Here is a 23,306-nt window from a genome sequence, read left to right as displayed (position 1 = left end):
GCAACCGGTATGATACAACCGTTTCTTTCTTAGTTCGCATGACAAGAAAAAAAAACAACAACAAAAATAGCACCACTTTACACTCAAAGGAATTGCAGCTCAGGTGCTGTTAGAACGGTTATTTCTGTGCTGACCTTTATTTTGTTCCATCTGAACAGGAAGAAGAACAGTTGCACTTTAACATAATGACAGCTCCAAAAATCCAACCCTTTGAATAGCAGTCCATTTTGTCTCATGGAGATTTGAAACACCAAGAAAACCCACTTAAACAGGCAACGCTTGCTCAATGTAGCGTCGTAAGACAGCAGCATGCGAAACCTTGCAAGAAACGCAGCGATCTAAAAAACTGTCTACGGAGCTCCGAGTGCACAACAACGAAATGAATCCTCATTTTTAGGTGCATCGAGTGTGAAGTGCTGGGATGCAAGGACGCTGGCGAAGACCATCATTCTCAGTGAGCGCATTGTCGGTGTCACATCCTCTCTCTTTGGAGCTAATGAAACCTTTATTGACTGCAATTTAGCTCGGCGGTTGCAGAATGAGATGGAGCCTATTGACACCCTTCTTGATGCTAAAGATTTAAATGGACAGCCGGTCGCTGGAGGAACACACCAATCTGTTCTTTTATCACTCTGGATGGCTTCGCACCAACAAGACAGCTGGCAATTTCACCTCTGTCGCTTCACGCCAACTAATCTGCCGACTCAGCTTTTTAAAGCGGGCTTTTTTAAAGTTCTCACCGTGCTCAAATAACAACTGTGTTTCTTTCCTCTCGCTCTGTCTTTCCCTCAAATCGACTTGATTGAAAATGGCAACAGCATTGGGCTAATGAATGAGCACTTATACTGGGTAGGCCAAATACATCCGGCGCCAAAAAAAGGCTGGCACCGGGAAAATTCTCTCAAAGGACACTTGGTATTTCTCAGTATTTCGGCAGATTCTTGTCAATCCCTGACTGTCGCTTCTCTGCACCGGCGGCTTGGTTAACCCACTGTGGAGGTTGTGCTCTTCTTGTGCTCAAAATAAACCATTCGCCACGTCTGGTGCCCTTTGTCCTTTTGTTACATCAATTTGTCACCTGCCTTCCTCTGTCCACTGGTAAAACTGCTGCCGTCACCCCTATTGACAGTTTTCTTCCCCTCCGCAGCAGCAGCAGCAGCAGGGCTCTTTTGTTCCCTCTCTATCTTCCTCCAGAGTTGGAAATGCTGATTCCTTATTGGGACTCGCATCTGCCCTTCATGGACTGATGCTAGATAGCGTGGGATTTGGACTTCAGATAGACATTGTGCACTTGAAATGCTTTTTCATCAGGTTTCACTTGCAGTTGTGAAGCTGACTTTGAGCAGAGCCACCCATCTAAAAACCCACTTTTAAGGCCTAATATACCGAAAAGCAACTGAAGCCAATGATGAGTGATCCACAGAAAAGGCTGGCTATTCTACATGCTGTTTGTCTGACTGTTTACTTCCGCTTTCAACAGACTACGAGTTGTTTCCTCAAAAACATAATCAGCATCCCTCAGAAACAAAACTCTACCCTCATTCTAATTATCACAGCCTATTTTAATCACCCCATAAATAACCTTCTTCAAGTGATGGGCAAATAAGGCTTCATAAAAAAAGCAGCGTACTCACTTACAGCAGTGAAGAAATGTTTATTCTCTGTTTACTCGCCAAATGACCTTGAATGAAACACTTATCCGAAGCCGAAGATGAAAGAACAGCAAGCAACAAGCAACTCTTGAGCTTGGAAAGCTACTGCTTCATTGGTTCACCTCACAGCGCCTCACAGCTGAGACAACACCGCATCATTCAGAGCCATACACTACTGACATCCACACCATCGGTCACTGGTAACTTAGACCAAGTTTACATGGCGACAGCACAAGCGAAACCGTGGTGTTGGTGAACAGTAGAGCTACAGCGAGGTACCACCAACATGGGCTTTATGGAGGCTTGCTTAGGCTTCCTGTGTTGTATTTATAAAAAAAAATAAATGAATAAATAGGTATTGTTCTCTCATTATTCTACAGTAAGTTATGGTACCAGCTAGTAAGGTTCCACGTAAACCTAGAATGGAAGAAAGTGAGCACTTTCCCATGGAGGTGGATCGGACCTGACACCGATCCAGGCCGATACTGAGCCCAATAATCTTTAAGCGACTGGATGGAAGACTATTATTCTCACAAAGTCGAGTTTACTCAATTGGTGCCGCCATCCAGGCGCCAGTTGTCAACCTCCTCTGTGCACCTTTAAGGTGCTAACTGAACCTCATGTATCTTGTTAAGGCTTGACTTCCAGGCTTTTCCAACTCTACCAATTAAGAGGACGCAGATGCAAAAGTTGTCAGGAGAGAAAGCCAGACCAGCAGTACAGCTTTATTAAAAAGCGGCGAAGGATGTTTCACACAAAAAGTGACTCATACATGATCATGTGAGGGCAGAATAACACAGCTGTCGGGGACTGCTCTTTGCATTAGGCTACACTGAAAGCACACGGCACGCGTCCTTCTCTTCTTCATCTTCTAATTCTTGTTGACTGAGTATTTTATACGCCTCTGTGGCAACTAGTTTCCAGTGATCCTCGGTATTCTGTCGTCCTCATGGAAGTCTGACACATGCTTTTATTTCTCTCCACTGGTTTACAGTGTAAAATTAAGGAGGGATAAAAGTCAGGACATCCTTTAATCCCCTGAAGTGATATCAACCGCTGTGCTTCACACCAAGAACAGGTCCTGCATGTCACAAGATCCCTCTCATATGCCTTTAAAATTGTAGCCCTGGGAGCAGTGGCCTTGAAAAGCGTTTCATTTCTGAAGGTACCGTCTCCTATACAGTCTGATCATTAATTTTGATAAGGCAATACAATAGGAGGGTGAAAATTGGCAGTTTATATACATGACAAAGGAGCAGAGAAGTGCCTCTTCAGTCTGTCAAACTCCTGGCCAGGCTAACAGCAAACATTTGGGAAATGTTCATATACTTATATATGGCGATTTTCAAGAACGCAAAAATACACATTTGCAAAATAAACATGTAGTAAGTCTTGTGCACTGCCTATAAGAAGGTCAAGATTGTCACATGTTGCCATCGATTCAGAATCATTTTGGTCACCGATCATTTTGACCACCATTGATTTGTTGTTAGTACATAGAAGTCCTAAAAAGCCTACCATTGAAGGGAAGATAAGGTTTCATGAAACAGTGTCCTGATTTTCAGAGGCCACCAGATGGCACTGTCTGCTGTGTCAATGAAACTTCACATCATACCTAAACTTCGAGCGCCATCTAGTGGCCTCTGAAAATGAGTACACTGTTTCATCAAACCTGCAATACTGTTTCGCGATACCTCAGCGACCATCATGGAGTAGACTGAATGATGAACAACTGATCATATGTAGAAAACGCATTGCTTTCATTTACTCCTAAAGGTGCACACACAATTCAGCACAACCGAAGATTGGCATGCTAATGCTAGGAATCTACGAGTGAAAATTATCTTAGCTACAGACTTGGACTCCATTAAATGTACAGTAATGGATGGGCTATGAAACACTCAGCTATAATACACTTCCTCGCTATTTTATTTTGGTGGCAAGAGAGACAAATATAAGAAGAGAATAAAAGAGTAGTCCATGTTTCTCTTTGCAACTGCGAAGGTCCAGATGTTAGTTTTAACCCACAAATGTATGGGTAACATTCTCAACCAGATTTTGCTACTTCCTGACCAAGAATGGCAGATTGTTGGTGGGTTATTTAACTCTTACAAGGTGACAGCACAAGATAATTCTGAGGTCTGTGCTGTCTCCTTAAAGATGAATCTCCCCGAAAAGCGGCTTTGAAACAATATTATGATCTAAAATCTTCATGCGTGATGAGAACGCACCCGACTTTAAACCGTTAACCAGCAAAGTGGATGAGAATAAAATGATATTTTTTAATCTTGAGAAGTTAAGCAGCTGCGGAGGTGTTCCTGTCAGTCAGTTATGATGAGGCTTTTTTAATGCTGCATGATGTGTTTTCCACCTGGTGTGAACTTTCCACTTTCTGGCTTTGAGGCGGAGTTTCTGAGAGCTTGAACAGAACCTTTAGGAGTATTCAATCTAAATGCATGTATTTTATTTCACCCAAGATATTAATTTATTCATCACGTCCAGTTATTCTCATCAGTTTACTTTTGTTTTTCCCAGTGTAAATGTAATAAATACGATCAACATATTGCCTCATGTTTCTCACACATTACTTTTCCCCATCCTATTAGCTTTTTTTAACTACGACTGTGAAGCCAAACATTATGATGCTAAGATGTTTCATCTTGATTTTTTTTTTGTCAGTGATCAGTGCAGCTGTATCTAGGCCACCGTCACCTTCATAGATTAAGAGCGTAAACATAACTGTGCTTATCAGCCCTCACAGCATTTCCAAGTTTTAATCTCATTACTTCAGAACACGGCTTCAAACTCTCGCCCACGTCTATATATGGATTCTCTCTCCCTTGGTCCTTCTGCTCCTCCATCTGCACGGGGTTTCTGCTGTTCAGGTGTGTCCGCCCTCTCTCCTCTCAAACAGTGCTGAAGATAGCGGCTTCTCGCTGTCAGAAGCAGAGCTTGCGTATAGAATAGAGCTGTTGGTATACATTTTGGAGTGCAATGTGTCACTTCACATGACTTTTGCAAAGCAATGAAAACTGACTTTTTATTGATGAAACTGGCCGGGTGAGTGCTGGAATGGAAAATAAAATCATAGAAGTATTGATTTGGCGTCCTGTTCTTCTCGTCTATCTCAAGGTGGACACACACACACACGTGGATCAAGGTACTAATATCCATCGCACTTTTTATCATCATGTCCAGAACGTCCAGGTCGGAAGAGAAACTATCCCTCTGCTCATGCATGGATAGGAATATATCACAACAGGTTTTGACTGAGACAAATTTCAACTGACTTTATTGTGAATTATTATAGATTTAAATCAAAACTATCACAACATGAAATGTTTGATGGAGCTGTAGCAGTCCATCTTCACCAGAGTGACAATGACAACCAGATGTCTACATTGCAGGCTGCAAAGGATGGCTTTAACTTACTTTTTCATTGCAGTTTTCTTTAGTACTGAATTGCTTTTTTCAGGTTTTCCATGTCACCAAATATTCCAGGACGAAACATAAAAGCTCCTTTTATTTCCATAACTACCTGCCAAGGCAACAAAAGTAGCCCCCAGAAACTTGCCCTCGTAATTTTTAATTTTTAGAGCTTCACTTTGTTGTCTGGTCATGGCCTTCCTGCACGTGAGAGTAAATGTCTTCAAAACAATGCAAGAAGACGACGCCAAAAATATCTAAAAAGAAATCAAAAAATGGCTTTTAGTTTTTCAGCCACTGATACAAGATATTGGCGAAGGCCACACAGCTAACTCGATCAGGTCCAGTAATTCCCACAGCAAAACTGGGGCCAAATCCGAGTGCAAAACTATGGCATGAAAAGAATATTCTGAGCTAAATGTGAAAAATAAAAAATACACAGTGCGTGTCAGACACACAAAAACAAATGGTTGTGTAAAATTTGTAGCTAAAGGTTGAAACCAAAGTGGAGTTACACATTTATGATCCACTGTGTACCAGGATTCAGAAGAATAGGAAGCGACAGAAATGAACTGGGCACAAGGATCCGCACGGTCCTGTCCGACCTTCGTGGCCAATTTCAAAAAAGTGCCCTGTAAAAGTCAGGAGAGGCCAGAGTGTCCCAGAGTATCGGGGAGGTTAGCCTTGTTGACACTTTAGGCTTTCAACTGCGTCTTATTCTGGCTCTGCTCAACACCGATGCGTCAACACACAAGGCGGATGGCTTCTTCGCCATCGACAAAGGATGCAAAATTCCATTTGCAAATAGTGGCAATCCGATGCCTCGGGAGTGAGAATGAGTCGGTCTTAAATGAGCGTTGTCCCTGACCACAGCTGTAATTGGATCAGGAGTTTCACAGATCCAAGTTCAACAGAATGATCGGGTTGAAGTAACCAGAGGTTTTAATGGCACACTTAAAAAGCAATTTGGGATCATTCCAGAAGAAAAAGAAATCAATGGCAGAGGCGGAGAAGGTTTCCTGCTATTGACGTGACCCAAGGTGACCCTGGCCAGTTTCTGAATGTCAAATCATTTCTCTTCTTCATCTTTGACCTTCGGTGCTCCATAGTTATCAATGCAAATCACAGAGTGCAACTTCCAAAAACAAAGCAGAGGAATTACAATGCTAAGAGTCAGAGTTCACCACATTTATTCTGGCTTCAAACTGGTTTTGTAGAAGTGATATCGCGTGGTCAACTACATTGTGGTGCTTGCTTTTGAAGACGCTACTCTTTCATCATTTAACTAACCTTATTGCCACGCGACGGTGAGTGCGTTTTATCACTTCCCTTTTCTCCCTAACGTGAACATATTACACTTGTCATGCGCCTCTTAGTCTGGAGATCAAAGTGACGGACAGATGCTGGAGGTGGTGAGCTCGCAGAGTGAGTCAACCTCGATTGTGTGCATGTGTCTCCAGATGTCAGCACTGGAATGCAAGACATACGGTAATAGACAAGTGCAGGAGCCCAGAGGAGGACAGAATCGTCTGCAGGAAAACAAGGCTGATGGTCAGGATTGCTTCTACTGTCTGGTGCATTCAGCACTGACGTAACCACCAGGCGAGAGTCTTTGGTGAAGGTGTCTGGGACGCCATATTTGTAGAAGATCAAAACTGTACTGCCACGAACACAAGAGAGGGCTGAACACCTCCTTTAATAGTGAACGGCATATAAAATGATGCGTCTTAATTTAAGTCATATGTTGGTGACAAGGAAAAGAAAACCTAGAATGATAGTTCAAACGCTGTATGTTTTCAAATAAAAGGAGCGAAGTGATGGCGCAAGTGAGATGCCAAGTCTTGGCAAGTTCAATCACAGACAAGAAAGCACCTAATTCCTCTGGCGTTATCATCATTGTAAGAGTTCAGAAGCTGCACATGGAGTGAAAATTACAAAGTCTAAAAAAAGACGAGGTGCGTAAGTGGCAACTGTCGGACTCCTGTCTGAGCAGATACGGTGAGACACTCAATAGCATGTGTCGGGGACGACAATTCAGGATTTCATTTTTTCCTAAGCATCTCCTTGGTTTGTTGCTTCGAAGTCCCAGTCTTTTTTCTTCAGGACTTGCAAAAGAAAACGGTCGTCAGATCTGACATATGCTGACAGCACAAAAACGCTATTGAGACATCCGCAGTGTGATTCCCAGCTACAGGAAGAGTAAACAGCCACTTTCACATCTCATTTCTGCTTTCAATCCAGCGCTGCTCTGGATGCAGTTTCTGGAAAAATGCCATCTTTTGACACATTTCAGAGAAACATTTTGCGAATTTTTTTTTTTAAATGTGTCCTGAAAAAAAAAGCGTGTTTATTATTCAAGCGATAAGCATAACAGCTAGACCAAGTCGAGTCAGATAAAGAAGTCAAAATTCAAATCTTGTTTCTCCCAAATGTCTCCTAAATTAAGCAGGTTTTCATTCATTCATGATCCCATCATGAGGCAGCTCAGCACCACAACCTTCTCTCCAGTTGCCCCCCCTCACCTTGGTCACAGGAGGCTCCTCCATAGGCCGACTGGGAGCAGTCGCAGGCATAGCCGTTGCTCTTCTCCACACACCTCCCTCTGTTGTGGCAGAGGCTGCTGGAGCCGCTGCAGTAACCAGGGCAGCCAGCGCTCACCCCCGGCGTCACCTTCACCCGCTCCTCCAGATCGAAAGTCACACCGTTGACCAGCAAGCTGCGGATGCAGCCCAAGAAGCCCCTCTTGAGAGACGCCGTGCCTCCTGAGGAAACAGGCATCATTAGTCACGGCCTGCGCGCGCTCACGTCGCACGGACTGCCGTTACGTCTTTATAATCTCGCTTCCCTTTAAGTCTGATGAGAATGTGCTTTAATTCCTCGCTCCGTCTTTGACTTCATTCTGCAGCCATTCAAGCATGTGAGATCTCATTTAGATTAATAGATGGGCTTACAAATTGTTTTCAGTAATTAATTATAGAAAGAAGGAACATCAGACTGCACACTCCCAGTTACGCCGCCTGCTGATAAAGTGGCCGTCCTCAACAGCTTCACACTAAGGCCCATTGTTCCACGACACCACGGGACAAAACTGCGCTTTACGAAAGCCCGTGTTGTGCAATATTGCAGGAGATATGGACAAACCTTTTGTTAAAAACAGGAAAGATCATTGGTAACGTGGGGAAAATATGTGTATAAATGCATGATGGTTACGTTTGGTTGAATAGAATGCAGAACACATCTAAACTCGCTTTCTCGCTACATCAATACTCCTACTGCTATGACCAATAATAATAATAATAATAATAAGTTAAAAATAGGGATGAACTCAGACTTTTAACAAGCATGAATTGTAGTGGTGGTTAATAACAACATTTTTACGATGAAATAATTACAACAAAAAAAATCTATTTAATTTAATATTATAAAATTGAAATTTTTATACAAATATTTTCAAGACACTAAAAGAGCTTTAGTTTAAATATGTTTAAATAATAAAAACTTGAATATAGCCACCATGGTGATTTATTGTGCTGTTGTCAAACTGATGCAAAATAAGGAATATTTTGTTGTTTAAGTGTGTATATGGGTCCATCATTTGATTCAGCAATGTACCAAATTCATTTAAATTGAAAAATGTGGCTTCTTGTGGCAAATATTCTGATGCGATTAAACTGCGATTAATTGAAATTAATTCATCACAAATTATCAAATTAACTAGATAGATTGTTTAATTGAATCCCACCTCTACTTAATTGACAAATGGCTCAAAATACAAATATAAAAAAGTGAATGCAATGCTGTCAATAGAACTGTCAGTCAAACGTACCAGAGGTATGTGATGGCCTGAGTGATGAGACTTTAAAGTGATCGGGAATAAAAAAAAAGTTTAGGCTGTCAATAGATTCAAATTTTCAATCGCAATAAATAACACTAAATCTGAGTTAACTCGCTCAAATCTGTCAGGCATTATATATCTGTTCTAAATGTAACTTCAAGGAAGATTTCATCAACAGAAGAGTGGCCATAAATGCTTACAATGTTGTGCCTGTAGCATGACTCGCAGCCTTTTCAGTCCCTCAGAGGTTATTCTCTGAGGTTGTTGACTTGATCTGTTATGTTGGGTCGATGGAGTAAACAGATGTTTGCATGCATGCATCAATGGCCACTCTTGTGTGGGTAAAATCTTCCTTCAAGTTACATTTAGAACAGGAACATTAACTCAGCTTCAGTGTGACTAACTGAGATTAAAATGTTAATATACTGACAGCACTAAAAAAAAGAAAAGGAAAACAAAGATTTAGATATTCATATGAAAAAACGATGATATGCACCATTAATAAAAAATATACAACTATTAATTTTATTAGGGTTAAAGTTTTTATACATAGATAATATAAAATAAAACTGAACAAAAGACAGAAAAATAAATATATTTTTGTTTATATTATTGCTTGATAAAAATAATAATTATAATGACAATTTCTTATTCTACTGACTTTTTTAAAAATTTATATTGGATATGATTGTAGTATATGATATGATCTACACTTCCTCATTGAGTTTTGTTTTTGCCTGGGTTTGTCGGTCTAACCGCTTTTAAGAACAGACTGCAATGAATGTGTTTCAGAGGTGTGTTTATATTGTCACAAGGAAAAGCCAAAGGTATCCTGAGGCGTGGCTGCTTGGTAATTTGGATGTTCTCACGCCACTTGATCGCAGTTCCAGGAGTACAGGAGTACTGTAACTACCAAGCTATGAGAATGAAATACAGAACAAAAACACTGTTGGGAATCACACAGTCTGTGGAAATGGGCAGCCTGTAGAGGGGTGTTCTCCCTGAGTACTTTTCCAGTCAGGACTGCTTTGTTTCCATATTTATTGAAGTTATTGTTCCGCTGTAGAAGCGTCGGTGAAACAGCAGGTCGAGAGGTCTCCCCATAAATAAGCAAACTATCAATAATTATCTTCACAAAGGCAGAGGAGAGCCGCTCACGGATCGGCGCTTTCCTGCACCCTAATGTGAAAACAATTAAATCCTCTAATGGCAGTGTTTCTCAATGACCCGCGGAGGCTTATTACATTCATTTGTCTTTTCCATCCAATAATTTTTCCCTAAAACTAAATGATCCATTAAGAACACGAGCTGTGCTTCAAGCTCAAAAACAAAACAGGCCGAGGATGAAAGGAAACCAATGCAGATTTGCCTCTGAGTGAGATTAAGTGTTTGCTGGGAACAAAAAAAAATAGAAACTAGGTTTTTACAGCCAACTGATATCAAGTCAGGCCTTAAGTCCTACTGAGAAATCTGCAATATTCTGCTACTGATGCTGTCTCCGTGTTTTCTGATCATCAAAATATCACAATATTCCTAGGCCTCTTAGGAAAAACAAACCAATATTTGCAGGAGTGACCAGACAGGGACGGTCTGTGCAAAGAAGTTTGGAGGCGTTGTGGAGGCCAGACTCAGATAGTCCATCATGAGGCGGGACAATAGACAATGACTGATGGAGAAAACTGGGAATCAAACCTCTTTTTTTTTTGTCCTGTTACACATCTAGATACTTCATATAGCTTACAACAAGCAGCCAGTTGGAGAGTGGCAGCTTGTTTTCAAAGCCTTCACCTAAAAAAAACCAAAACAAAATATCTCTGAAAAAAGGTGCGGCAACCATCCCTTTTTATGGTTTGGTTTTTTTATGCTTTAGCTACAGTATGTGCCCAATTTTGCAATTAATAAGTTGATAGATGTATTGAAGTTTGATCTCCGCCGTGATTATGACCGCTTTATTGATCATGAAGGATCTCAAATGCGCTGTTCTTCTGCCATCCGCCACTGCTGATCGACTATGGAGCGAGGTCAGTCAGATAATCTGCGCATGTGTTAGCCATCATTTTTCAGTCTCACTTTAGGATCCATTCTCAAATCTTGGTAAAAAGCAATGATGTGAAATGCCCTCACATATTTTGAACACAGTAATACGGAAAGCCCCGGCCTTTCCCATTGGGTATGTGGTACAAACCTGTGCATCACGTAGACATCAGTGCCAGTAGTAGTGCTTTATTTTCAAAATTCTCTGGTTGCTGTTTTTATGCTTTTATCGACTGACTTCCTGCTTTTATTTGACCAGCACCACCTCATGAGAAAACAGGACTCTTCTTTAGTGGTACAGTCTGGAAGCTCAGGTTGGGGAAATGTATGACCCAAGTCTGTGCTGCAGAACAGAATCAACCCAAGGCAAAAATAATGCAACTGGATGTGATGCACCTCTGAGGGAGTACAATAATAGGTTGGAAACTCTTGTTGTGATGGTCTGGTCCAGGAGCAGTCGATCCAACAGTGAATCCCAGTAATGGGATAGTGAGGCTTCATGAAACGGTGTCCTCATTTCCAGAGCTCACTCTCTGCTCTAAAATCCTTGGCTTCAAACAACTATTTCAATGACATCTCACATCAGTTATAAGCATGAGTTTCATCAGCCCATTACTACCAGTAACTGATGAGACAACTTTTAAAGTCGTAGTTATGAACCACAGTCCCTCAGATTTAGAAGAACAAAAGATATAGAATAGAGCAGAAGATTTCATTCATAGTCATAAAAATGTCCTGGGAACTGAAAGATATAGTTTCGAGTTGCTGCCGCGTGAACATGCACTGACATGGTTTAGTTCCTCAAAAGATTTTGTGTACTTAAATAGTGCTTTGAGTCAGTATACAGGACCAATAGACTGGCAGGACTGGTGAGGCTTCATGAAACAAGGTCCTCAATTTCACAGTCCACTAAACTCTTCGGATTCCAAAAACTATTTAAATTTAAGCTCACATCACTTTCAAACCAAGAGCGCCACCTTCTGAGCTCTGAAATTCAAGAATGCGCCGGCGAAAGAGCCCATGGAACTCAGGAAGTGACAGACTGTGACCCAGCAGTGGCCAATCCTTTGAAGATGACTGCATTAAAGAATTAGATAAATCAAATGCAAATAAACAGCAGGCTGAGGCGGCGACGTGCCTGTGAGGGTCGTCACCCCGGAGACTTTAACACTGGTAACCTCACGAGCACAAACATGTTTGACACAATATCCTACCAGACGCAGCGGTGCGGACAATAGGGGGGATGTTCCGATGTATATGTATGTGTACGTACAAAAAACGGTTACACATCAGAGGAATGCAAATTCATGTCTTGACTTTGTTCTGTGTTGTGTTGAATTGATGTGTTCAATTTCTCTGCGATATGCAAAAATATAGACTAATGACTGTGAAAATTAAACATTTCCATTTCCATTTATAACACGAGTCTATTTACATTTAGGGTACATTTTAATATTCATCGCAGTAGATCAGGACGCTCTCTATATCAGACTCTGCGTCCCTCTGGATCTGACCCCAAATTTTCTCATCTGCTCCCCACAACTGTTTTATATTCTGGAACAATGACAGCGTTCCTTCTCTGGAGTGCCGTCCTTCTTCTCTTGAGTAATAGCTGAAATTCCATCGCTTTTTGATTGTTCGTCTGCTTGAGAAGTTCTTTTATTAGAAATTCCCTTTAATGCTCAAAGAGGAAGCGCACTGCTTCTTACCTTGATGCGCTGAAAGGGAAAGAAAAACACACCAGGTCTTGTAAACGTAAGTCTCGGAATATGATATCTGCTTCTGAATATCTTTTTTTCTGGAATTAAATTAAGTGTTTTTGACAACATGATAAACAGCGGTGACACAAAGGGGATTTATATACCGACTACTTGCTGTTTAAGTGAATATGCTTGGATGCTCTTAACCACCCACCTACGAACAGCTGGCTTCCGAGCTGAATGGGCAGATGTCTGTCAGCTGGAGTCTCCAAGAAACGTACAGGTAGCTGGTCGACCTGCAGCAGAGCTTCCTTCACGTTGCGTTCCATCCTCACGTAGTGCCACTGCCTGTCGTTCAACGGGAGGTGGGACTTTACAGACAGGACTGTCGGAGTGTTGCCCACTTGGAAGGAGAAAGACACCACGGAGGGGGCTGAGGAGGCAAAGATGTGCAGCCCAGTCAGTGGTTTAAACATCGTTCAATAACTCAGTACAACAGTCACTCTTGAACGGCCGACTGGATAAAGGCTTTTTGAGTCATAAAAGCCGTCTTGTGGACCAGAAAAATCTGAAAATGTGCACTTTTCATTGCAACGTTTTTGCAAGCATTGCTCTTGTATTCTGAAGTCCAACTTGCTTGTTCATTCTGCCCATGTGCGTGTTATTTCCTACTTCCATAATCCATCACCATTTAATGGGCGTAAAGAGCTTAAAGAAGATTCCCCCACAGTCGACTAATTCACAGTTTACATGTCCATTTCACTGCATTTCTGAGCCCGTTTCAGATTTTGGGCTCTGGTTAGGGGTCACTCAACTGACCGGACAGAAACATAGATCAACCAAAGGACCCAAAACATGTTGAGGAATACTCATAACTTGTGATACATGCCTGCTGCTGACTTGTGTATGTAGCTTGGTGAATGTGTTTTTCCTGCTCATGCAGCAACCCATTCACACACTGGCAACAGTCGGATACTATGCGGCATCACAGCGGCTATGAGCAAACCAAGGCTTAAGTGTCCTGGCCAGGGAAACAACGACACAAACACATCAGGAGCTAGGATCGAACCGACAACCACTCAGTCACAGGCTGACTCCTCGTGTTGTTTCCACAACACAAGTGACTAAGCCAACTGGAAACCTTCATACATTTTAGAATGAATTTGTATTTCACTAAATATATTTGCTGATACTGTGATGCAGAAAACCAAACAAATCTGCCCAACTGAAGCTGCAGATTGCATTCAGAAATGTAGGTGTATTTCACATCTTACATCCATACTGAGGCACCAGTTACCATTGCAAGGAAATATGCTGCATCACAGAAGACTACACTACTCATGTCTGTCTTTAAAGACAAGTGCACAAGTTCAAAACTCAGTGGATTGACGGGGAGGGCAAGAAACGCATCGTTGTCTGTTCAACGTATTTCATGCGTCAAATGACTGCACACAAAAAGGGACACAACCGATCATGTAGTAAAGTTAAATTTCTTTACGGACAATCATTGTCACCTAAATTTTGGATGGGGAAGCTGTTTTTCCGACTCCGAAGCAGGAGAGTAAAAGCAGCGCAAAAACGTGTCCATAAAAATTCAGCACAGGTAGATTGTTCCCCTTCTAGAAAAGCATAAAATTGCTAATGGCAGCGTCGCCTTCGTGTGCTGCTGCGAATTGTCGGCCATTTACTTACAGCTGAGCTCCACTCTGATGAAATCCTTGACGCCCAAGTTTTCCAGGAACACCCCCGAGGGAGCACTGGTTTTGAAGTAGAAGGAAATATCAGATGTGGGTTCCGTATGCGAGGTGGGGAAGAAGATGTAAGAAGACTCCTGGTAGAAATTGGCCGCATTCCACACCGATTCTGACAGAAGAAAAGAGGAAAATAAAGAACTGAAAAAGTGCTGTTTTGCAATAAAATAATTTAACTTTGCCAGTTAGTGGGCCCACTGGCTTTCAAAATTTAGACACAAGTTGTCAATCCTGTTCCAATGGATGGCATGTACACGCCTGCCTACGCCTGAAAACAATGCAGGGAACTCAGCACAAAAACTTAACTGAGGCCAAAAAAACAAAGAAAAAGTTAGAAAATTGGATGAGACACTTTTCAGCATACATCAATTAGAAGCCCTCGTTTGTTTGTAAAGTTTCCAGAACCATTTTACACGTTCTTTTACACAAGCTGAACTCACTCTGACCCCCCAAAAGAATTACGAGAGAAAAATCAAAACACAATAAAGTCACAATAATTGAATCACTAACGTAAAACTCTCAATCCCTTAGGTGACAACTGGGACGCATCAGATTACTTTCTTTTCTCCCCCCCAACCCCAAGTGAAGAGATTCATTATTTGCATTTGCAAGAGGATTAAAAATAACATGTTGCATATTTAAGCCATTGTGCCTTTTTTGGGCCTTTGATGTCTTTGATGGCATCTTTTTCTGATAGCTTCTCCGGCGGGATCCTTGGAAGAAAACGCATTGATCGGCGCTCGAAGCATTAAGGCCCTAAAAGATAAAAATGTCTCACTTCAAACAAATGCGTCATTGGAGAGAAATTGAAATATGAAAACTAATGTGGAAGACTCCTGTCACATGCTCGGGGTGTGTTTGCTGAGGTAAGCTAAACCACTAGCCACATACTGGTAAGTAGTGGTGGAAGTGGGACGGAAACCCTGACGCTCAGCAAAAAGAATGGAAGCTCAGTCAGCTGATATTACAACTACCTGTACTTTTCTGCAGATGTTGGACCACTGATCAAATCCCATGAATCGCTTCCGTTGGTCCAACCAGTCAAATCCCCACAACCTCTATCTTAAGACTAAACCAAAGCACCAAAATAAGGCAGTGACAATTTGTTCAAAGTGAATCATGTGAATAAACAGGGCATCTTCATACATTTGAGGAGGAGGGGGGAGTGACCGGTGTCTTCGGTTTATCCAACATTATTTCCAGGACATGTAAATCCCTCATCCTGCGCAACCTGGTGCCAATTTTTTATGCTCTCAAAATGTGCTACTCCGCCTCCTCAAAAATAAAAATAAAAAAAATAAAGCTTTTCTTCTCTTTGAATCCCAGTCTTGACTTCACAGCTAAATGTAAGAGCTGAACATTTGTTCATCAAGTCCACCATCTGCGACAGATTATGGCTCATGGCTTTCAGCAGTGAGGCGGTCACCTACTGTCTCCAAAGCAACGAAGAGGTCCGACGTGGTAAACAGCCTGGGAGCCTGCTCTGGTGACGTCCCCGATCACAAGCTGGCTGACGGGCAGGTGGTCCTTATAAGACAGGATCCCGGTGTCATTCGCCCTGTAAATTGCACAATGAGGTTAAGGTGCGTATAATCTGGCCTCCTGAATGACACCACCCTGGATTCCCTCAGGAGGCAGTGTTTCACAGGTCGAAGCCATTTGATTTAATGGTCTGTGGTCTCCAGTGCATTTTGTTCATGTTGTACTTTCTGATGAATTGTTTTTTTCTCCATAATATCTGATGGTGATCATGCATGATCATCTTGGCATCATTTTATTTTACCCAGTCGCATTCATTTCGGGGACTATCATCATGTCTCTGGTGGCTATTGGTTCCACCTAGTCTGCCTCTGAAGAACCATCTTGTCCCAAGTCATTCACTCTCATTTCTGGTTCTGTCAAAACATGTTTTCATCCCACCACCGTCAACTGTTGATTCTTGATATTGTGAAGTACTGTTTTTTCACTTTCAGCTCCTTGTGCCGCGCTCTGAGTTGAACTGTATTTGTGGATTCAAATTGATGGCTTCCCGTTGTGTCTGAATAGGTACCGGCCTTGTATTGAGCTGTCGTGACATCTCTAGTCAGTGAAAGGTTTCAGATCCTGTCCTGTTGCCACAGCTTCATTCACAACACTGTCACACTTCCAGCTCACAGTCTTGCTGTAACTTGTGTTTGCTGTTGTGTGCTGCGTGCATTTTTCAAATCTGAACCACAATAGCTGTTCATCACATTGTGATATTCATACATCAAACCTTCAGAGATGTAGTCAATCTGTACATTGGTATCTTATTACTGGCATCTCTATTTGCACCGACAACATAATTTTATTTATTATTACGTTTTTATATGATTTATTTATTTGTAATAACTGTCTAAAGCCGATAACTACTTTTCATTGGTGCAGCCTGGAACATAGGTGGTAGTGACCTGAAATATCTATTATTACTGTAAAGTCATACCAGTTTGGCTTTAATATTATTATTATAATATTTTTTGGTCCACTCCTGCAATACTTTCACGATATGTACCTGAATAATGTAAAAACTAATACACCCTAAATATTAATCTTGACAGTCCAAGATTAAATTTAAATTCAATACACATACACTTCATTCCTAACAAGGTTCAAGAAACAAACAAAGAAAAACGGTCCATTATCCATGCATTGTCCTCACTGGTTTGCAGCGCTTCTGCCTCTACTGTTGGCTTCTTCTCACAAAGTCTTGCCTCTGCCTGACACCTATACCGTCTTGTTCAGTTGTGAACTGTTTTAACAAGTGCGCCTGACTCAGTAACACTCTGGTCCGATTGTGCAAACACTTCTCTTTGTGTCGCAAAGTATTTTTGTCTATCACTCATAGCTGAGGGACCGAATGTGTCATCTCAGTTGCCTTGACAGTTTGTGGTTCAGCTGGGACGTCGAGCTGTCTTGTACTGTTGGCACCAAGTCTTTCCACACTACCGACTTGTCTTACACGGCGGCCCCATGCCAAGTATGATGCAGTACCTGCTGGGATGTCTATCCTCCAAAGCTCCCAGGACTTGTAAAATATATGCTTTCCTCTTATTGCACGACACTTAGATGACATGTTGAGTCAACTATTTACGATTTTCTCAGAGCTAACACCCAGGACTTCTCCAGTCTTGACTGACTAAAAGGTGTTTTGCTACTAGCTCCATCACCTGTCGCTGCTACTCTTTTCAAGTTGAACTCTCCTGTAAACACCTGTCTGAATCAATGGGAGTGGAGCTGATATCTTCTCCCGCTACCAAACTCCATAACCAAAGGAGCTACTAGTCCTGCAACAATATATCCGCCACACAAAGAGTCAGTCCTTTCCGGACATCACTTGGTCTGGTTGAAGTTTCCGGTCCACTTCTTTGTCCTGCACTGATAGATCGATGGATGTTTTCCAGCCTTTTACAGGTGGTTTTGCAGCTTCCATTCCTGTTGCGAGAGCGCTGGGATTTCACATCTTGAGATAACATCTGGTGCTTATCTTACAGTAAAGTAGGGCGATTCTGGTGCTGCTGTTATAACATATGGTGCTCCTGGGTCAAACTCGAGCCTCCACAATGCTGAATAACAATTCACTTCACTTTCTAGGACACTCGACGATCATCTTGAAGGAAAAATCCTGCCTGCTTTTTTTCACCTTTTCAACGTCGATTTTATATGACATTTCCTACCATGTGTCCCTGTCAGCGTCGCAGTTGCAGAAGTAGTTCATGTCGATGCAGTTTTCTTCTAGACTGCAGGAGCACTGTTGCACTCCAGGTAGGAATCCACCCCAGTAGCTCCTTCTCTCTCCTTCTCGGTCCAGCCACCAGGACAGTGGGCTGCCATCTGCAAAGAGACAGATGGTCCATTTTTCATTTTTCAATCAGCCAAAAAGAGGTGTGGCTGACGGGAGTCACAGTTCCACCGAAAGACTTTGAAAAACATGAGAAACAACTTAGCCATGAGACAGCAGCTAGTCAGGCATAAACAAGTTTTCTGCACGGAAATCATTTTCAGGCGAAGAAACTGGAAGGTTCAATATCGGGAAACACGTTTCCACGGAAACTAATCATGCAGAATTACGCTAAAAAGTTGTTAATGCTGTCCTCACTGGACCTTCAGGGACACGCTTCGCTTCATACTCACTCAACTGAAATGGCCATAAATCATCCTTGAATCTGAAAGATAGGCCTCGTTCTACTGAGACCCAACAGAGTGTAATCCGTCCATGCTGCGTACTTATATGTAGTGCTGACGCCAATATTTCTTTACGAAATGAACATTTTGCCTGTTGTGAGAGTAAAATGTAAAAAGATATTCTAGTTTGACATCAGTGGTATTGCACCATCTCAGCCCATCGGGTACTTACACAAAAATTTGGTCTTATATTTGAGGCATGAGGCGCGTTCAGAACTGTCCCGATGCTGGACTCAAACTTTTCAAAGTGATGTTACAGGACCCCATAAGCCAGTAAACAGACATCTCTGTAGACTGCTCCCCTGCATCTGTGGCATATAGAACAGTGCAGACTTTGTGTGTGCAAAACCGGCTCTAGTTCGAAAATCTTATCTTCACTTGTCCACAAATAGCCAACAAGCTAAGCAGCTGGTTTGCTCACTGAAAAGAGTGAGTTCTACTTTGCAAACAAACACAACACAGGCAGCTGTAATGACTCATGTAGGCTTAAAAACACCAATGCTAAGGGTTATAGTCTCCATTTCATGACACTTCTGCCCCTCTGCAGCACATTTTGCAAAGCTGATATGCTGTGATTTATGCTGATGCTCTTTTACCACCGCATCATTCATCACACTTTCCTGAGGGGAAGCAAACTGAATCACAGCAAGATGCCATTAGTAAGCTTTGATGTGCTGCCGGACATCCATCGCTACAGATTTCTATCTTACCGTAAATGTGCTCTTTACCACCGATGACCGGATGAATCGATAAGCATGTCTGCAAAGGGCAACAGTACTACCACAAAAAACGTTCATAAAACATATGATCATAAAACAACGCATTATCTCATTTACAACCCTTCATATTGTTTCATACTTATTATTTTATACTCATATTATTTTATATTTATACTCTATACAACACTGTCAACAGTTTACATGCCGATCTTAACACTACATTACAGTACTACATTAGACATTTACTGTAAATCTAAAACTAAACATACAAAATATCAACAATAATCAGTTGAGCTCAGTGTCTAAGGAGTTGCTACATAAATTATGTGAAAAAAGTCAGTAAATAAGGTCTTTCAAGGTAACAAAAATGAGAAATATAAATCCCTATTTCTTCATGAGACTAGAAAAGGTTAGTGAAACTTATTTCAACCCAAGTAATACGGTTCAATTAATTGTAAAAAAAAAAAAAAAAGGCTTCATGAGTTGCAAAATAATGTTTTTCCATTGTGCACCCATTTTTATCATCCAAGTATGGCAACATCAAACCCAGCATCTGTCACTGTCACTTGGGTCTGTCGGGTCGCTGGTGGCTATAACTCGGTGACAAACTGTCAGCATTGACTCACAATTCGGTCCCATACTGTCAACCGTTCATTGAAAGCCGTTGACTGGACGTTTCTGGAAGCAAAATCAATCCATTTGTGGACCAAGTATTCTTTCATCATTTCGCAAAAGAAAAGAAAAAAAAAACATTTTGGCATTGCTGTGAATATTTTTTGAAATTGAAAATGATAAATGAAATGTAGTAAATGAAGGCCATGCTTTTGCTGACATTGGTTCTTTCCTATGAGCATATTTCTGAGAAATTTGACATGGAGAACAACAGGAGTCGAGGAACAGATGACCACAATTTGATGGTGCTCCAAAATACCATGTGTCTCCAGACTTCTGATACATTCGTCACAGTTCAAAGTTCATGAGCAGTAAAATCTGTTGCTCACTCGACATCAGAACAGCAGCCTGTGAAGAATGACTTTTAAATGTAGGACAAAACTACTGGAAGAAAATCATCCAGTGGGAGGAAATGAGTTTCTTGACTGAGGTCTGCACTCTTGCAGTGCTTCTCTAGTTATATAGATATACAGTATTTTGTCAACATAGTGCTGTGTATTCTTTGCAATAACAAAGCTCACGCTGCTCAGAACAACAGTCTGTTTTCAGGACAGACTGAGACTTCTGGCCATCACTACAGTGGAAGAGCTTTTGTTCAATACCTCACAGGATATTTCCATGGATCTGCTCGCTTCAATATATCTGTACTCTCACCTCAGTTATCCTGCAGTGTCTTCACACAGTAACGCATGTTGAGTCGCACATCATTCATGTTGACTGACGGCGGATGATTTGTTTACCAAACTTTGGTGCTCAAAAGGAACTTAAAAAACGGAAAGCTGATCTTTCGGAATTCTGCAGCACAGTAATGGTGCTTTGTTTTACAGGATCGTCTTTTTTTTTGTTTCGGGTTAACACAAGTGCATCGCTGTGGAAGCTTCAAGAGTTCAACGTGGTCATGTTCTATCCGCTTCTTCTGAGCTCATAATTAGATTTTCTCTTTTGAAAGTTGGTAGTTAACAATGACATGTATATCAGAAGGTGAATTTGTGGTGACTAGATGACTTTTAAAAAAGTTGTCCATCCGACATGACAGAAGCCTCGATGTGTATTTGAAGTGTGTTCAGTTCATGAGTGGGCCACTAAACCAGAACAATAGAAAGAAAAACAGAAGAAAAACTGTGTTAAAGTTAAATTAAATAATGTGGCTGAAAAATAGGGAGACATTAATTTGCATTGTATACTAAAATATGCTAAAATATTCTCAATATAAATCCAACATTATCAGCCAATCTTGGCAACAGAACTTTGGATAAAGCACGTATTTTGAGGGACAAGAAATACTGTTAAAATGACGATTACACACACACACACACACACACACACACACACACACACATATATATATATATATATATATATATATATATATATATATATATCAGTTTTTAATTTCAACACGACAATCGATGGGAAAAGAAAATCAACAATTACAAAATATGAGTTAGAACTCAAATTTATAAGGCAGACAATGCCGAAAAAAAGTGTCATCCTCATAAAGGCCGTACAAATACAGGCAAGGGGCTGCTTTTGGCCTGTATAAGTCACAATTTGGATTCTGAATGTGCAATGCTAGTATGAGTATTTCGTGACCACAGATGATAAAATGATTGGTATGAGCGACTAAAGATGCACAAACACAATGACTCAATACCTTGTATTTATACTTGTTTGTGAGTCTAGTCAGTAAGTTTTACACTGAAACTGCGGGAATAAATAATATATTATATAAAGATATATTTTAACAAGCCTTGTGATATGGAAACCATTCTTATCTCCACATTTCTTCTTTAATTTAAATACTGCCTGGGTCTCATTTTTCGCTGCATTAATGAACAGCATTGTAATCCTCTGAATGGTATTTGTTTTACATTTATAATCATTTCATCCCTTCCGCCGCTCTCATTAAGGCATGCATTTGAATATTTTACACAAGTCAAAGCAACTTTCTTTGTAAGTACGTTGTATTTTAATAACAACATCTGCATGGCAGTATCTCTGAAGAGAGGTGGACGTGTCATTACACTGAGGAATGAAGTCGCACATGAGTTACAATGGCGACTCTAAAAAAATTGTCAGAGATGATTCACTGAAGTCGATCACGTTGACTCATTATTAAAGCAAGAAACACTGACTCACTGAATGCGTCACAGGCTGTACAACGCAAACAGCGGTTTGCAGTGTAGTTTTACGCTGGAATAGGAATCCGTTTGTGCAAGATTTCTTCATATTTCCCGGCCCAGTCATGAATTTTCGCCATAAAAGTCATAACAAAACAAGTCTCATATTTCCCAGCACTGAGTGCTGAAATGAGGAATGTTATGAACTGTGCAAAAAAATAATATTAACAGAGTTTTCGCACGCTGATCCACAAAACCTGTGATATGAGAACTTTGCTGGAGGACATAACCTTCCGCAACACTCATTTAAAATAGATAACACAGAGTAATAACAAAGGCAATAGGAAAGAGGACATTTGGTGAAGGGAAAAAACCCCCCACAAAAAACACACACACACACACACACACACACACACACACACACACACACACACACACACACACACACATATATATATATATATATATATATATATATATATATATATATATATATATATTTATGCTTTAGGTCTAAAGGGAGTCAAGCCGTAATGGCACGACTCATTGCCTCCACTATGGGGTTAAGTGGTTGAGCTTCAATCATCTGTCACAGTCATAACCCAACACTGGAAATGAAGCCGTGGTGCAGGGAAAAGCCCATTACGCTCCACGTCACCACACATAATCAAGTGTCACATGCTACAATGCTCCCTCCCCAGCTGCGTACATTGAGGAGCATTAGGGGGAGTTTTTTTTTATGTGTGGAAACAAATGTCTTATTAGAGGAGAAGGCGAAGACTCATCACTCATCTAAAACAGGTGTGATGACCCACAATCCTCGCTCAAGAACTTATTTCCTACAAGATTAGAAGGAAAAACATAAAATAAAATATGGTATGGAAACATTGCTGATGGGAGCAACACGTGAGGCGGCTCATCATTTGCATTACAAAGGTTGAAAATATATTCTTGTCTTCGCCCCTTATCTCTGTCCTTGACTGGTTCCATCCCGATACTGTTTCGGGGCTTAAAAATCGCAATCCTGTTCCAAATTGAAAACCGGTGACGATCAATACTTCCCTTCGGCGAGGTCACCGTAACCTCTGACTCACGTCAAAACAATGTACACAAGTGGCTCGCTGTTCTCCGTAATGGACACTTTTACTGAAAACTTGATGGAATTTTAAGATTTATTCCCGAAAGATATGTTGCTGC

General features: G+C 41.2%; 1 protein-coding gene across 3 annotated transcripts in view; it reads right to left on the bottom strand.

The window, feature by feature from the left end:
* LOC128765587 (contactin-associated protein-like 5) overlaps window positions 1–23,306 on the bottom strand; it is a 179,673-nt gene that overhangs the window by 18,236 nt on the left and 138,131 nt on the right. For all 3 annotated transcript variants that reach the window (XM_053876360.1, XM_053876358.1, XM_053876359.1), the window contains exons 14-18: window positions 18,091–18,247; window positions 15,829–15,956; window positions 14,340–14,510; window positions 12,862–13,080; window positions 7,601–7,840 (exon numbers count right to left, since the gene is read on the bottom strand). In XM_053876360.1, the coding sequence (XP_053732335.1) occupies window positions 7,601–7,840; window positions 12,862–13,080; window positions 14,340–14,510; window positions 15,829–15,956; window positions 18,091–18,247 (915 nt within the window). The remainder of the gene's footprint in view (window positions 1–7,600; window positions 7,841–12,861; window positions 13,081–14,339; window positions 14,511–15,828; window positions 15,957–18,090; window positions 18,248–23,306) is intronic.

This window comes from Synchiropus splendidus, chromosome 10 (assembly GCF_027744825.2).
Source record: "Synchiropus splendidus isolate RoL2022-P1 chromosome 10, RoL_Sspl_1.0, whole genome shotgun sequence".
Taxonomy (NCBI): domain Eukaryota; kingdom Metazoa; phylum Chordata; class Actinopteri; order Syngnathiformes; family Callionymidae; genus Synchiropus; species Synchiropus splendidus.
The sequence above is the reverse complement of the archived record's forward strand: the minus strand, read 5'-3'. Positions and strand labels throughout refer to the sequence as shown.